Raw genomic sequence first — 16,451 nt, 5'->3', positions numbered from 1 at the left:
TTGGCCAATGTGCCAATCAAGGCAGCAGCCTTGTTCTGACCAGTATGGGGTTGGTTTTCTTTTTATTGTGGTTTTTCAAACACTTTTTTTTGAGGGTGTATAGGAAATAAAAAAGGGGAGGAGGACCGAGCAGTAAACCATACAATGGAGAATTATAAATCACTGTATTTATTACAAAGACCTTAGAGGTAAATCAGTTACTAAAAATAAGCCCAAGCTCCAGATGTCAGATTTTTCAACATTAACCACAATGGGATAGTAGCTTCATGGTAAGCTAACAAAGGAGACCATACATATTAGAAATATTAGTGATAACACAAGATATATGCATCAGCATATAAACAAATCAGATCTTCTCTATGATGGATCCAAAGGGCTGAGGACCAGCCTCTTCAAATGTGAAGATATCTAACTGCTTAAAGCTTTAGGTATATGTCACATCAACCACTGGGTGTGCTTCAAGGTATACAGAAGCATTGATATACAGTGACACATTAGTACCCAAGTTACTGTATATCTAATATAAAACAATACATTTTCCAAAATATGTGGAAGGGTGCACTTAGTCATGCAGAAAAGGGGCGAAGAGCCCAGATATATTTTCCGTATAGGAACAAGGTACCATGGAAGAAACAAATTAGTGGTAATTTCTCATATACATACACAAGAGAAAAAAGTAGCAACATAAGAACTGATACTAGTCCATACTTCAGGGCTCAAGGGTGTCCCCCATATTTCGCTCCCAGGTCAGCTTGTGAGCATTAGCAGATAGCAAAAGATGCTAGATCATAGACAAAAGACCTCTAGAAGAGACCATGAGCAAACAGGCATTTTAGAGTGGTGATCAAGACACTTGTAATGAGCATGAAAGAAATGGCGAATCGTAGATACTGGGAAAAAACTTTATTCAGAACACAATACAGTACTTCTCCTTGATTTCTGCTAATCAGGGAGAGCCTAAGAGCTGCCTAATAGAGAAGACCTTATTTAATCCAAAGGGAGAAATTTGTGTGGTAATGCCCAAAAGTCCCATATTGGTTTTAGCACAGGGTTAACATTTTTGGGTTAGTCTGTAGCAGAAAGGAGAAAATACAGTGGGAGTCACTTGAATTCAGGACATCAGTTCTTAGGAAACAGAATACAGAATAAAAAGCAACAGAAATTTTGTTTGTTAAGCAGACCCAAAGTCTGGATCCATTTGAAAAATGCCACAATTCACATTGAGCAAGGTGAGCAGCTAGGAAGTAGAATTGTTGGTTAGGTGCTCCCTCTTCAGCCATGGGGCTGGTTTTCATTAGAGCAGTGAGACTCCACTTGCTGTCTCCCATTTTAGTGTAAACAAGTACAGGCAGTCAATGCTGGGACTGGTTGTAAATTTGGGAATGATGTATACCAATGTTATTATTTTATTTCTTATTATCAAGTGCAACATATGTCGTCTGAGTGGCGGTAACTTAATCACTTGCAAATCTCCACTATTCAGCTGCATTTGTGTATTTGTCCTACAAGTAATTGACAGTTGCCTGTACTTAGACCACTGATGCTGCTGATTCATTCATTTAAAATTTATTTTTTAAAATTATTATTATTGGTAGCATTTGCATTTTAATATAAACTACACTGCTCGCAGCAATGATATTGCAAACACAACTTATTAATGAATATTCATTTTAACATTTGCTTATATGGCACTAGCATTTGTTGTTGTGCTTTACAATTGGGTTGGTGTTAAAGCATTAATATAATGCATGGTTCACAAATGCACAGTGCACTGGAAGTTTTAACCACATTCACAAAAAGTTAAGCAACAGAAAAAAATAGAACAAAATTAGAACAAAATGAAAGTATTATTTTTTATCTTTATATATATATTTCTAAAAATAAATTTTAATTTAATTAGAAAGATTTTTTTCCAGTACGGGTTCTCTGTTATTGCCATGCTGAGATGAACTGCCACAGTCCTTCTTAAGTACCTAGGCTTCACCATGCTTTGTGATAGCTATCAACAAACAGTGGCATGTTAAATAAGGAGGTCTATGTTTGCCAAAAACACGTTTTTGAAGTATTGAAGGCTTATCTCCATTGAATAAATATATGCCATAGTTCAGCACTGTTCTTGCTAAACTGTATATTCTGATACCAGTGACTATGCCCAGCAGTATAAGACAATTTTAATTTTGCTACATATGTAGATAGTTTATGTTCCTCATAGCTAAAAGTTAGAGGCAATACATCAAATTATTTTAAACATCAGTACCAAATATAATGTAATATTTGAAACTCCTAAACTTTTTAATGGTAAAACATTGAAGGACAAGCGTAATTTAATGGACTCACTTCTGGGATTGTATCCATATGAATGGCTAGCAAAGGCTATAGTGATATACATATATATATATATATATATATACTTATATCTTTGACAGAAATAGTTAAAATATTTTATTTGCTAAAATAGAAAGTTATAAATTTATAAAACAGTCATGAAATTCATAAAATAATTTCTTATTCACGATAAAAATACATTATAGTTATATAGATCAGTTATCTTCCCTTTTAAATTCGCTACAAAAATATAAATATGTATAGCTTTAAGAAAAAAAATCTTCATTACTACTAAAAAAAGGCCCACAATGACAGACACACAAAAACAAAACTCTAGAACATCACAGGAAAAAAGAAAAAATTGCATTTCTGTTATGGGAAAGAAAATGAAGAAATGAGTGAAAATACACTGAGATCACTGCTCCCTAAAATAAATTCAAAGTATTACCGCTTTTCAAATGAGAAGCTAAAGAAAAACACAGATGAGATTAAAAAAAATATAAATTAATCTAAATTATATTAGTCTAAATTCACTAAGCAAGCATGCACTTTTTCATAATACAACCCAGACATTTATAAGGGGCTTTACGATTGTGTATGATATAAGTTTCTTCAAAGTGCAAAAAATTTATTGTGTGGTATCTATTCATCCAGCTTTTAGTGCCAATGTAAAACAGGACAGATAAGCATAGCTTATAAGAGAAAGTGGATGGGTAGAAAAGAGAGAAAGAGGAAGACTAAAAGTATGACACAGTGACGATACAAAGCTTTTGGTATACCCAAAGAGAGAGCGTGAATCAGAAAAGTGTAACATAAAAAATAGAGAAACAAAAAAATAAAATAATTAAGTTATAAATAATGATTGCGAAATAGACAAAAGATTTTACATTGTCAAAATCTAGAGAGTCATATTTTTGGTCTATGTTTCTCAGTCATATATATGGAGTCATAGAAAACTAAAATAATAACTATACATAATTTTAAAATGTTTATACAAAAGAAAAATCATTAAGTGGTAAGCATAGTGTTAAACTGTATTTCTATATTGCATCTTGCCATTAATAATCCCTTTTCCAGCAAGATGATTGTCATGTACAAGCTTCAAGCACGTCATTCAATTTGTAGATTTAACATTGTATAAACTGTACAATTGCATAATACATAATACATAATTGTATATAGTAACAAAGTATTGCATTATTTTAGTTCTAGGATACATTTGCACAATACTCTCATTTAACATATGGCAGTTTAATTAGATGATACCGAGGATGCATTGGCAAGATATCAGTTTGTTTTTGTTGCTATGGTTATATGTTTATCCCTAATACATAGCAGAGAGTAGATGGCACTTTTCAAGAGCTACTTGTGTTTATGGCAATTTAGGTTTTGGTGTTGTTTTCTAAGCTCACATTACTTTAATTTATTTATGAGTGCAGATCTTCCTAGAGCTATTACTACTTATATTGATTTATTTTTCTGGTTAATGTTGTGCTTTTTTGCTAAAAACTTTACTGTATATCCATTTAACAGAGTTGTTTATTTCCATTGCACTTGCTACAACACAAATTCCTTTCTTGATACAGTTGTATCTACAACAGAAAATGATATTGAGCTATGTAGTAACAGGGCAATGTTAATAAATACTGGTGATATAAATGCATGGCTATAAAGAAAGAAAAAAGCAAGGAAGCAGGGAGGATAAAACATTGTATTTAGTAAAGCCATGGAGAGCAAAGAAGTCAAGTAATCTGAAGGCAGAAAACCCCTTTAAAGCATTCCTGATATGGATTCCAAATGTGAATCCATATCAGTTTGTTCATTATTGTTGTCTCAATATTCTCTTCTGTGTTCTTCTCCATATTGTAATACAAATAGTTCCCAATCAACAAAATCCTGGCCATGCCGAAATTGTTTTACAAGCATTAAACTTATGAAGGAAACATGATCTTAAATGATATTCTGCCATTATAGATGGGACTTTATAAAATATCAATTCTCAATAATAAATGTATTTGTGTCATGTAGAAATGGGGTATAGATTTATAATAACACACAGGAATTGTTCTAAAATATTAATTTTTAAAATGTTTTCTTGGCCCGTTTTCTCCCAATAACATGAGGAAATGTTTACAATTTTGGAGATAGAGTAGATATGAAGTAAATTTTTTATTAAAATAAATCACTTTCTAAATGGCAACAGGAAAGGCTCATTGTCAAAATGCTATTATTATTATTTTCACTTATTAATAGTGCATAAGGGTCTAATATTTTTATTGGAAGCACTTTTCTCAGACTGGATATTTACTCGGTTGTCACTCTGCCCTCATCACACTCAGGGAAAGTGTGGTGTGGGAAAGTCTTGCTGCCTGTCAGGTTGATATTTTTAATATTGGTTCCCCATTAGCACATTGACTAATTAAGCAGGTCAGTGACACTACCTGCAGACTTGGACCCTTGTAATTATGAGAGGCATGGTAAAGCTACTTTATGAACTAAATGAGTATTATTTGGAACATTCCCACAAATGCTGGAGGGTTTATAGTATTGATTTTTACCAATTAGAGTAAAAGAAAAACTATTTAGCGTGACACGGTCCATATGGTATACTGCAAGTTGTTTTTATACAGCAGTACAAGATTTCAGGCTCTTCAAATGACATTTTCTTCAAAACAGTGCTTGATACATTTAGTGACTTAAAACTAGCAGAGAAAAACAAATCAATACATTTACAAGAAGAACTTGTTTTGGCCATTGATGACAGTGCTTGAAATAGAAACAAGATCCTTATAATGATACTGGTGGCCATGCATTTGTCAGAATTCTAGAATGCATCATTATTTTATATTATTATGATGTGGCCACACTTGTTAAATAATATGTAGGCTAGTCATCAATCATTCATGTAACCTAATCATGTGTCCATTTTTGTGAACAATGTTTCCATTTGTACTGTAAAACCTAGTTACTGTACTAATTTAATTTATTATTTGAGTTTGGGGCTTTTTCCTTGTATATGTGAAACCAGGAGACCAACGGTTTAGTATTTTTGAAAAGAAACCATTCAATCTTCTGTCTAGATGGGACTGTTTATGACCAGGATGTTCTCATTTAATTAACGAGTGTTCATTGAGCAGTTTATGTGAATGGGAAGTACATGGGAAAGGGCATCAACAGACTTGCAGTCTGTTTGAAACAGGTCTAGCATTAAACAAAGAAAATCTGCGTCACAGGACTATTACTGCCATCAGGTCACTGCAGCTAGCAAGGGAAGTACATTTTAGTTTTATTAATTTTAATTCCTTAATTTCTACACAAAACGATATGTATCATTTTGGGTGGTGGTGGTGATGACTATATAAAGAAAATCTATCATTGATATATTTTAAAACATTGCAATTCATACTTAGGGCAGGATTCAATTAGCCCATTAACTGAATGGGTGCTAATTGATCGCCGGGCCGTATTTTGTTCAGTTATCGGGTGATAACTAGAAGTTAACGCACAAGTGAATGAACTTATCACGTATCCTGAGCGTTAACACGTGTTAACGTACATGTTTAACATGCATTAATAAAGCTATCAGTAGAATGCGGGAGGCTATTTGAATAGTCCCAGGCATTGAAGCCCGAGGCTAGTTCCTGTTAGTACCTGTGTACAGTATTTTATTCTTTTCTAGTATTTTGATCTTAAAACCCTTCAGATGGCAGAATGTCGTTATTGCTATCAATGAAGAGAATTAATTTAAAATAAAAAAAACACTCCAAAACACTGATCATCATTGAAACTTAGTTGTTTTTTTGTTTTGTTTTTGTGAAATAGGGATCAGTTAAATTTAATGTTGGCCCATTCAATGAAATGTCCCATATGTGACACTGTAAAAAAATCTGTAGTTGTGTATCTTTTGAGTTTTCAACATACTGTATTAAATTATAGTTGTTTCTCATAGGTTTTCTTAAAAAAATAACACAGGCTCTTTATACAAAGAGTTGAGCTGAATTATCAAGTAGAAGTTACCTATATGTCCCGTACATGACATGGAATGGCCCTTTTACACAATGTTTCAAAAATAATCATAGATTTCATTTGAAGATTAAGAAACATAATTGCATTTTGCAATATTTTTGTTTGACATAATAACCAAGAGGATATTGTTAGATACCATCAAAAAAATGGTGGCAATTAAATGTTTATTAAGGACAGTATGCAGTACTGTATGTAGTATTCCTTAAAGATGTAATACAATGGAAATTACTATTTAAATCTCGCCTGACATCCAGTTAACATCGGTGCCAATTTGCACATGTTCTTTATCATTATTTATTGTGCTTCTGTACAAAAGTATGTGGTTAAAAGAAATTATTGGTACCTAAATGTTTAGGTAGTTTCATATTTAAAAAACAACAACAGTATTTTAAATATACAGTATACATAGAGTATCTTATATGAAGCAGTGCTGAAGGTGAAACTGTAATAATTCAATGCTGTAAATTTGTCTATGCTGAAGGATGTAATAGAGAGGCTGCTATGGTGGGTCACTGGAATGTAAATTGTAAACCAACATGAAAAATTGCACCTGTACAAGCCCGGGTACTATACTGAAGGAGGTATTTGACACATTTGTACTCCTGTTAATTTCCTTTGTGGTGTATAAAAACATGCTCCCTCCATATAGCTGAAAACAGTATGCACAATATGGTGGATACCATACTTGCCTACCCTCCCGATTCGGCTGGGAGCCTCCTGAAAATTGGGTGCCGCTTCCGACCCCCCCACATTTACCTGTGAAACCCCCGCAGCAGGGGGGGTGATGACTTGATTCAAGCTGAATCGCGTCATTTTGGCCCCACTCCATGCTTCACAATGCCTGTAATATCAGCATTGTGTAGCGGGGCCGGGGCCAAAATGACGTGATCAAATGGCCCGCCCCTGCCCTGCCCATAAAGGACCGTCATCTGTCAGGCCACGTCCCCTTGTGCCGGCCACACACCCCCTGCTCTGCCGATCAAGCTGCTCCATCCCGGAAGGGGCAGCCAGAAACCGGTAACCATGGTGTAGACTACACAATGAAAGTCACCAATAGGACTCCTGAGTCCTGCTATCCCATTTATGACAGCTGTCATAAATGGTATAGCAATATAGTAAGTCATGTCAATAGCATGCCTTCATTCAATTAGTGGGACACGGTCCTCTCTATACTGGCATCTTCAGTTGAGGTATTGTCCTTACCATTTTTACTATAGCCAGGTGAATATAAATAAATTCTCAAAATGAGGAAAATTATTTGCCACATGGCACAGATTCCAATATGTTATTTGGTGGTTAAAGGGGAAGCTACATTCACTTTTACTAAAATGTACTGTAAGTATAAGATGGAATCCAAATAGACATTTATCTTTCTAAAAACACTATAGGCCAGGGGAAGGCAACATGTGGCACTCCAGCAGCTGTGGAACTACACATCCCAGCAGTGCTGCTAGAATGTGCTGAAACTGTAGCAGGACATGCTGGCACACAAGATATGTTCCAAAATTAACATCTGTACATTACTTTATAGTATTTGTTTAAGGAATTCTAGAAATAGTTTCTCTAAAGCCTCGTCTATTTACTCCTTAGTGTTTGTCACCGGCCTACCTAGCGCTTTTATACAGGGTTAGACAGGATATGTAAAGTGCAGGAGCAGGGGAATGTTACATCACATACTGATAGAGCAGATAAAGGAAGGTAGTAGAGCCTAGAGTAAGAGCATATAAAAAGGATACATAATGTAAACCAAAAATGTGTACATACATCCAAATGTTTCTCTAGAATGGTGCCATGCCCTTGACTGTGGTGACCATTGTGAATGCCACTCTTGTGCCCATTCTGGTGTGGTGTGGCAGATCGGCTGTGACCGGTGCATGAAGAGGATAGGCTGCGGCTGGATCTGTGGCTAGAAGGTTTATGATCTTCCTGCCTATGCTTGGGACTTTGTCTATAACAGAAAATAAAGACAATATGAATCATTTACACTTTACACTGTACATACACAAAACAAAAATAGGATAATACTGAAATAATTTCAGTACAGCCAAGAAAATGTTTGTTTCAACTCTGCCAAAGCTTTGACTTACACTGAAACATTTAACTATCAGCTTTGTACACAATTCCATCAAAACATAAACCTTAACACATGTATTTCAAATAAGATCCAATTTTAGTTAAAATAAAGCATATGCCAAACAATGGCATATGGAAGCCCAGTAGCGCAGAGATGTCACTACTACAGTATATGTCACCAGTGTTTCCTATGTGCTTATCTCCGGCACTAATTAGTACAGGTGCAGCCAAGGATGTCATAGCGCATATCACCAAAACATCATTGTCTTGTTGAAGCATGTAGCATGATCCCGATAGGCTGTCATATTGTTGAATAACGCTATAATAGTACTCCTTAATCAAAATGCTGACAAGTTTTACTACAGCAGAACACAGACAGAAGTGGCATAATAGAAGCCCCCCCATGTTTAATAGCAACCTGTCATGTTTTGTTTTAATACATTTTGCATAGACTGTAAGAAAACTTTTTCAATAGCTGTTTTTTCCCTCTCTGTTTAACTAGTAATACAGAAAGGCAAGTTGTATCTTCACAGGATATGGACTACCAAGGTTATAATGATTTGAAATTGTATGTCCACCTTTATGCCCCGTTCTTCTGAGAAACATTGCTTGTGCATCCGCCAAAGGCGTGAGACAAAGATGGAGAAAAAAGAGACAGAATGTTCTATACTAACAGCAAGTAAAAAAAAACTCTTATTTTTTGCAGAAGTCATTTGTGTTCCTACACTGTTAGAATGACATACATATTTGTCCATAACTCCAAGTATTAGATGGAAAAAATAGATGATTGCTTTTCACTCATAAAGAAGAGGCTTTTATTCCTGAATATGTGAAATTTGTATTGATCTGTAAAAAGTACCCTTTGTCACACATTCCACTCACAATGATACAATTAGTGGGTCCTTGGTTGATATACTGTAGATCCCAAATTCTCTACACTTGAATAACTTTTCTTCACTGATGATGCTTATAAAAAAGTTAAGAAAAAAATACACAATTGACTTAATTTAGAGGGCTTGCCATCCAGCTTTGAGATGACCTGAGATTTATTTGTTCAAAGATTGTCTGTTTTTCTCCTTCCATATTACTATCAATTTTGAAAATGCTGTAGTGCTACAAAATAGACTACAGCGATTATGCTTCTTAATGAAGTATTTCGCACAATAAAATTACATATTTAAAGTTGACATTTAAATCATTCTAATTAAATCACTCAATTATACCCACTATGTGTGTGGGGTTGTAGTCAGCATCCGAGCTCCAGTATCCCGACAGCTGCGATACCGATGGTGAGTATTATGGTTAGGGTTAGGTACTGGTGGGATGGTTAGGGTTAGGCTGCTGGGAGTGGGGATGTTAGGGTTAGGCTGCGGGAGGGGTGTGTTAGAGTTAGGGGAAGGGTTAGAATACGTACCTGCATGTGTCAGGATTTCCATCCTTTCGTTACCGTGATTCTGACCGCCGGCATAATCAGTGCTGGGATTGCGTACCCAATCCTGTGTGTGCACTTTCTACACCTGCTGACTTCAGAGGCTAATAAGTACTTACCCACCCCAACATTTGGTATTGCAGAAACAAGACAGTGGGTCACGGCACACTGGAGGGGCAGTGGAAATGCAATTTATAGGGAAAACCTTACAAACCTCAACTGCTTTCCACAATTGGGATGAATGTCCTGAGCACTGGACAGTCTCCTCAAATCAGGACCCTCCAGTCGTAATTCAGATGGTTGGGAGGGATGAAAAACATGTATTACATTACATGGTTCTCTGATAAGGATATCCAGATTAGTAAAACAAGTCTTAGAATCAAAAACCCTTCAGATAACTAGGGATCAACTTCTTTCAAAATGCCCCAAAATGTCCCATATTTCTCACTCCAACTTCAGTGTGCGATAAGCATATAAAGATGTCCATCTGACGTTAAGGCGCAAACAAATTAGGTTTATTCCAATGTTCACAGTAATATCCTAGAGTAGCAATCCAATCTCTAAATATAGACAATTTATATTTTCCAAGGTGATGAGGCTTATGTAATAGGGAGCCATCTGATGCTGCTGCAGGAACTCCTGCAAGTCTTCCTCTATTTTTAAGCGGAAATCATTTTAAAAACAAAACCAGCTTAATTTAGTTTATAATTCACAGTATAAAAAAAGCATGGATAGTAAACAGTTAAAATAGTTATATTAAAAATAAAATAAAGGAATCTAGCGGTATCTCACTTCAAATGCTATGCGTTTCATAGTACCAAGTCTGCTTCATCAGGTCATTATGAAGTATGCTGGAGTACTGATTACATACAGTGTATAGCTGATACCTAAGGATCTCCTTCTCTCAATTATTAGTACAGATGGCTTCAGAGACTGAGAAGCACACTGGAAACACTGGTTACATATGGAAATGACACCTTATAATATTCAACTGATTGTATTCTCACATGTGCTTTATTTGTAGGAATACTCTGCTAATCTTCCAATCATAAACAGTTTCCGATTATAAAAGGAAAAAACCTCACATTGGACTCATAAACCGTACTATGAACAAATTCTCTCTAGCCTACCTGCATGGTGACTTGGAGGTACTGTAATCAGAAGAAGGCGAAGCACTATGAGAGCTACAGCTGCTGTGCCTGTGGGTTCTGCGTGCCGTTGATCCACTATGAGATCTGCCAAATAATATTTGGGTAATGATGGAACTGATGTACAGTATTTTACGTTACCAAATACATATTTTAGTTAAATATTAACATAACATACAGTTGATAAATTGAGCATTATTAAAAATAGTTTGAGGTGAAACTATCAGTGTATCATTTGTCTGTCTATCTATCTATCTCATTTACATGATTACATTTTAAACAGTAAATCATGTGGGATGTAGCCAAAGGAACTGATAGAGAGGAGCACCTTATGTAAATGCCGCTGTTTTCATTCTGCACATGCATTCGAGTCACACTGTGCATGCACCCCGATGGTTACTGAACAAACTCGCAAACTGAAATTGCATGCATATCCATGCAATTTTGGTGGGCATTTTGGGTGATAGCAGGGGAGTGGCTAGCAAGAAGCGGACTTCTCGCTGTCAGTGACTGCATCCAAAGACGCTGTTGCACTGACCCTGGCGACCATGTTCAGATTAACAATGCCATAGACGCTATGTGGGAGTCTAAGAAAGGAAGCTCATTGGCTACACCATTAGCATAAAGATGCAGTATTGGCTGCGTAAAAAGAGGCACCCATGGCTGCAATAGCGTCCACTTCTGAATCTGGACCATTATGTAGACATTTACAATGATGATATTCATAATGCTAACAGTTGTGATGTTGAAATGTCGATATTGAACATGTTGGCATCTGCAGCATGTCAAAATGTTCACAATAGGCTATAGGAGGGAGGTTTGGGTTAAGCACTAGGGGGACAGTTAGCTCTAGTGTTTAGGTATATATTCAATGCTGAAAGTGCTGCACAATGAGCTGAACATCATCAGGATGTCACCGCCGGACCCAGAAGACAACGCTGGAGCCACCATACCAGCTAAGTCACCACTAGACTACCAGAGCTATTTTGTCAACATTCTAATCACGTTAACACTTCATCAGTGTCAACATTCTGAAGGAAGAAGTAGAAGAAGGGGTGTGTGGTATGTTGATTTTGGCAAGATAAAATATCTTGTTGAATGATATTGTATTTTTTAGTAAAGGGGGGTTATGGCAGTGGTCACTGGAGTGAGATAAAGGTGGCTAGGAGATTGGTTGGATATTATAGAAGTGAAATATTTTGGAGAAGTGAAATGGCATTGTTTATAGTGGATGAACTCAGCATTGGAGAGAGATTTCTTCCAATATGAAGCTGAAGCAGGTGAGAAGTCCAAGTTGGAGAAACTAGAAATGGAGCATAAGTAGATGAAGATATCACATACCAATATAATATCTATCTTCTATTTCAAGTGAGTGTCAGTGGCATGAACTACAAGGAAGTCCCCCATTTACTCATTAGTCAGCGAGATCTTCCTCTTTCAAAATACAGAAACAATCCTTATATTTATATTCATGGTATTGCTGACTATAGCAGAACATATTGAATCTAAACATAGCCCTTCATGTAAATATCCATAGTCTACTATTTAGACTGTATGAATTAAGAGTTTTCTACATAAGCATATAGTCCTGCAAAAATAAATACCTAAAGCTAACTGTGAGAACAGATAGATTTGGAAGGTAGGGGGAGTTTACATAACTGTTGAACCATGTAACTTCTGTGCTCTATCTGCATTTGTATAATACTATAGCTTGCAAAGCTACCTTCTATCCACTAATGCAATCATTATGGCTAGTATCTATGGATCACCTATCACCTCCCCCCTTCCCCACGCCCCCACCACTTTACTCCATAATTATAGCTTTATGGTAGTTTTGTTTTTCAAAAAGTATTGTGTACTTAAAATCAAATTTCTAAAATCAATTCCTTGATGATCTAATTAACTGTCCCCAGGTTAGAATCAATTTTCTACCAGACCCTGAATATGTATATGAATATTTCCACTCAAAATTCCCAAATCTCTGTGATGCATTCTCCCTTTCTCTAACCTTCTTTAGGTTACATGTGTTAAATTTTATTTATTGACTTTAGAGATGCCTTGGGGAAGAGATGGAAGATTAGCAGCTTTAAATATTACTGGGACATGCAGAAAACATGCGCTGCACAAACAAGAATATCAAAAGCCCAATTCTACTCTCATTAGTATGGCACAATAATGTGTTTCAACACTGCTATTGCCAGTGCATTTGATAATACATGTATCGCCTTCATTGGCTAGGCATTACTATAACCATACTTGCCGACATTCCTGGGGAGCTTTCCGTGAGCAGCAGGAGGGGACCTGTTCCTCTCCTCTTTGGGGGGGCGGGGCCAGACAATAGACTGCATTAGCCCCCCGCCCCCTCTGCAGAAAACACCCGCGATTCATGGGTCTGTGAGGAGGGGGCAGGGCTAAATGAAGCAATTTGCGCCATTTAGCCCGCCCCTTCCCTACGGACTCAAAAATTCCAAGTAAAATCTCCCCATCCTGCCCACTTCACTAGAAAGTGGGCGGGATGCAGGAGATATGCCTACTCTTCCAGGGTGCTGGGGGGTTACCGAAAAAATCGTGAGCCTCCCACGATTCCTGTGAGAGTAGGCATGTATGACTATAACCTCAGGATGCAGTGTCATACTGGGACATGAAGGGCCCACAGATGGAATACACTGATAGGGGCCTATACTTAGGGCTGGGACCAGTCTTTAGAGAGTTCATGGTCTGTGCCCCTTTAAATATATATATAATAAATACTGCTAGTGCATGCATGCTAATGTATCAGCAATGCATTGTAGAAAAAAACACAATAGTCTGTGCAGTATAATGAAACATATGTGTAATGTATAATTCAAGTGCACAGTATGGAACCTGATCCCTGGCGGAGGGGGTGGGCCCCCTGGCAGTGGAGTCCACCAGAGGTTTCCCCTATCGCTGTAGGCCAGGCCAACCCTGATGTAGTTTATATCCCGGCTGCCTAGCCCATACCCACAATTCAGAAGACCTGTGTGAGCAGCACACTTGCCCAGAATGGCCAGGAGGCTCCCGAAAATCAGGTGGTACTCCCAGCTGCACAGAAATGCAAGTTGCTCAGCCGGCCACCTAACCCCTGACTCCCCCCACACACACACCCCGAGTGCGATGATGCTATTCCCGCTGAATGGTATCATTATGGATCCACCCCTTGCTTTACAATGCTGGTAAGCTCGGAATTGTGTAGTGGGGGCAGGGCCACGATGATGCAATCATGCAGTCACACTCCCTGCTCTGCCCCCTAATGCCGGGTAATCTCAGCGGCCATGCCCCACTCCACTATGTTGGCCTGCCCTTGCCCTCCCGGAATGGGCAGTCTCAATGCTGGCAACCCTGCTATAAGCACTTACAGTGGGAGGAACTGTTTGCTAAGTGTTGGGGGAGTGGGGGTGACTGCAGGGGTGTTGAAAGTGAGGGGAGGACAACTAATGAAACCTGGGGACTATTTATTAAAGTACTAGCTGGGATACCTGGCGTTGCCTGGGTTGAAGACTGAACCCTGAAGTACACCTGCAGCCTTTATTTGTTTACATTGTACTCGCCTACTGCTTGCTAACATGCATGCAAATAGTGGCGTAGCTACAGTGGGTGCAAGGGGTACAGCTGCTATGGGGGGCCTGGGTATCAACAGTGTTGATTTGGTGCCGGTCCGCCAGCTGTGGAGACATGGAGAGATAGCATTACCTGTCGCGAGGCAATCAGAGCTTGCGGACTGGCAGCCAATCAGCAGTGATGGCTCCTGACTGACTGCCAGTCCGCAAGCTCAGATTGGCTCATGACTGGTACCAGATTCAAATTACACCGGCGTTGTCTGACCATGTCTGTCGCTGGCTGCCAGCACCAAATCCACACCTGCTGGCTACTGATGACACAGAGGGAGGCGAGAGGCTGCTTGGGGGACATGGGGAGGGGAGTTGCTGAGGGGGCATAATGTGTAAGGGGATGTGGCATAATGTTATAAGGGGCATTACTGTGTCGCATAATGTGTAAGGGGCACTACTACTGTGTGGCATAATGTGTATAAGGGATACTACTCTGTGGCATAACATGAATAGGCTCTGTGTGGGGGCAAATGTATGTGTTTTTCTTTTACCTCTGGGAGGGCCCTATGTGGCCCACAAAGATCTAGTTATGCCTTTGCATGCAAACACAGAAGGATGAATAATGAGTCATTAAGTTTGACACTTGCTCAGAAGTTAAAAGGATACTTTTGTAACTTTCAAACAGGTTGTTGGCAGACTGCCAATTTTCACTGGAGCCAACCCATAACCTGTGTAATTTAAGTGTCCCCATTTTTTGGTTGTGTGACAGTGTATGACCCTGATGAAGTTCAAATCTATGCAAAAACCTAATACTGGTCAAACTACACCACCCTGTCAAATTTGGTGGAGCTAGGTGCAAAACTAGCCGTGCATAAAGGACAAACAGACAGATATGCTTTCTCGTTTATTATATAGATATTTGCCGCAAATATTAAGTGTCCCCAAGATTTAACATGGAGGGACCGCAGCAGATATCCCAGATATTGCCGCTGTCCCTCCATTTCCGGCAGCAGCCACAGTCCTTATGGGTGATTGCTGTCCAACCATTGCCACATTGCTGCCACTCCTGTGGATGCTGCTAGACTGTTATTGTCTTGAGAAAGGTTCCTGGGCAAACCGAACCATCGACAGAATTATGACAACTACATTGGTATGAACTTTTGGTAATAAATTTGCTTCATTTTTTTCCAAGTTTTGTGAGTGTCCTTTTCCACTGTTGCTGTGGAGTACCTCAGCATGCAAACGTCCATGGTAGTGGGCAAAACATGTAGCTGCCCTCTCACTGACAGGACCTTTCCATTACTGCTGCCACTGCATGCTGGTTAGGACATTACAAGTCTGCTGATTCCCATACTCATAGGATGGAGGGCCTCCTGCTACCTACAGTACAGTGCTGTCTCCTGGCTAATCCTTTGAGTCTGGTGGAGCAGAGAAGTTAGAGGCGGCTCACAGATCGAGCGCCATACAAGTATTTTTGTATTCCCGTTCTGGAGGAAAGGTACGGCTGGCTATAACAGAGACCCTGGCCAGGCTCTATCAACGTGCAACAGTGCTAATAGCCATAGGAGATAATACATCTAACAATTCCAGAAAACTGCAACATATACTTCAACTGGATCAGCATCTATAAAGTGATATAATTTGATTAATCCAGAAGACAAGGATCATATATATTTCCAAATATGGTACAGTATAACAAGATGTATAAAGATATATATATTTTTTATCCTACTCTGGACACTAAATAAGTACTCATTTAAGCTCTGCAAAGTAACACTAGTTAATCAATCACGGTGTGCTGCATCAGTGGCGGCACTGGGGTCAGTGACAGTAAACAGCCTTGGTGGGTGCCCGAAAAAGGGGTGTGGTCTCATGGGAAAG

The 16,451-nt window shown here is 38.4% G+C and overlaps 1 protein-coding gene across 3 annotated transcripts in view; it reads right to left on the bottom strand.

The window, feature by feature from the left end:
* Positions 1-16,451, bottom strand: part of SRRM3 (serine/arginine repetitive matrix 3) — a 454,137-nt gene that overhangs the window by 23,524 nt on the left and 414,162 nt on the right. For 2 of the 3 annotated variants that reach the window (XM_088446398.1, XM_088446400.1), the window contains exons 10-11: positions 10,984-11,088; positions 8,116-8,299 (exon numbers count right to left, since the gene is read on the bottom strand). In XM_088446398.1, the coding sequence (XP_088302524.1) occupies positions 8,116-8,299; positions 10,984-11,088 (289 nt within the window). The remainder of the gene's footprint in view (positions 1-8,115; positions 8,300-10,983; positions 11,089-16,451) is intronic. The other variant, XM_088446399.1, reaches the window with a different exon arrangement.

The sequence above is a fragment of the Taudactylus pleione genome, unplaced genomic scaffold (assembly GCF_031769625.1).
Source record: "Taudactylus pleione unplaced genomic scaffold, aTauple2 ptg000397bl, whole genome shotgun sequence".
Lineage (NCBI taxonomy): Eukaryota > Metazoa > Chordata > Amphibia > Anura > Myobatrachidae > Taudactylus > Taudactylus pleione.
Note: the sequence above shows the minus strand (reverse complement) of the source record. Positions and strands in the feature narration are given on the sequence as shown.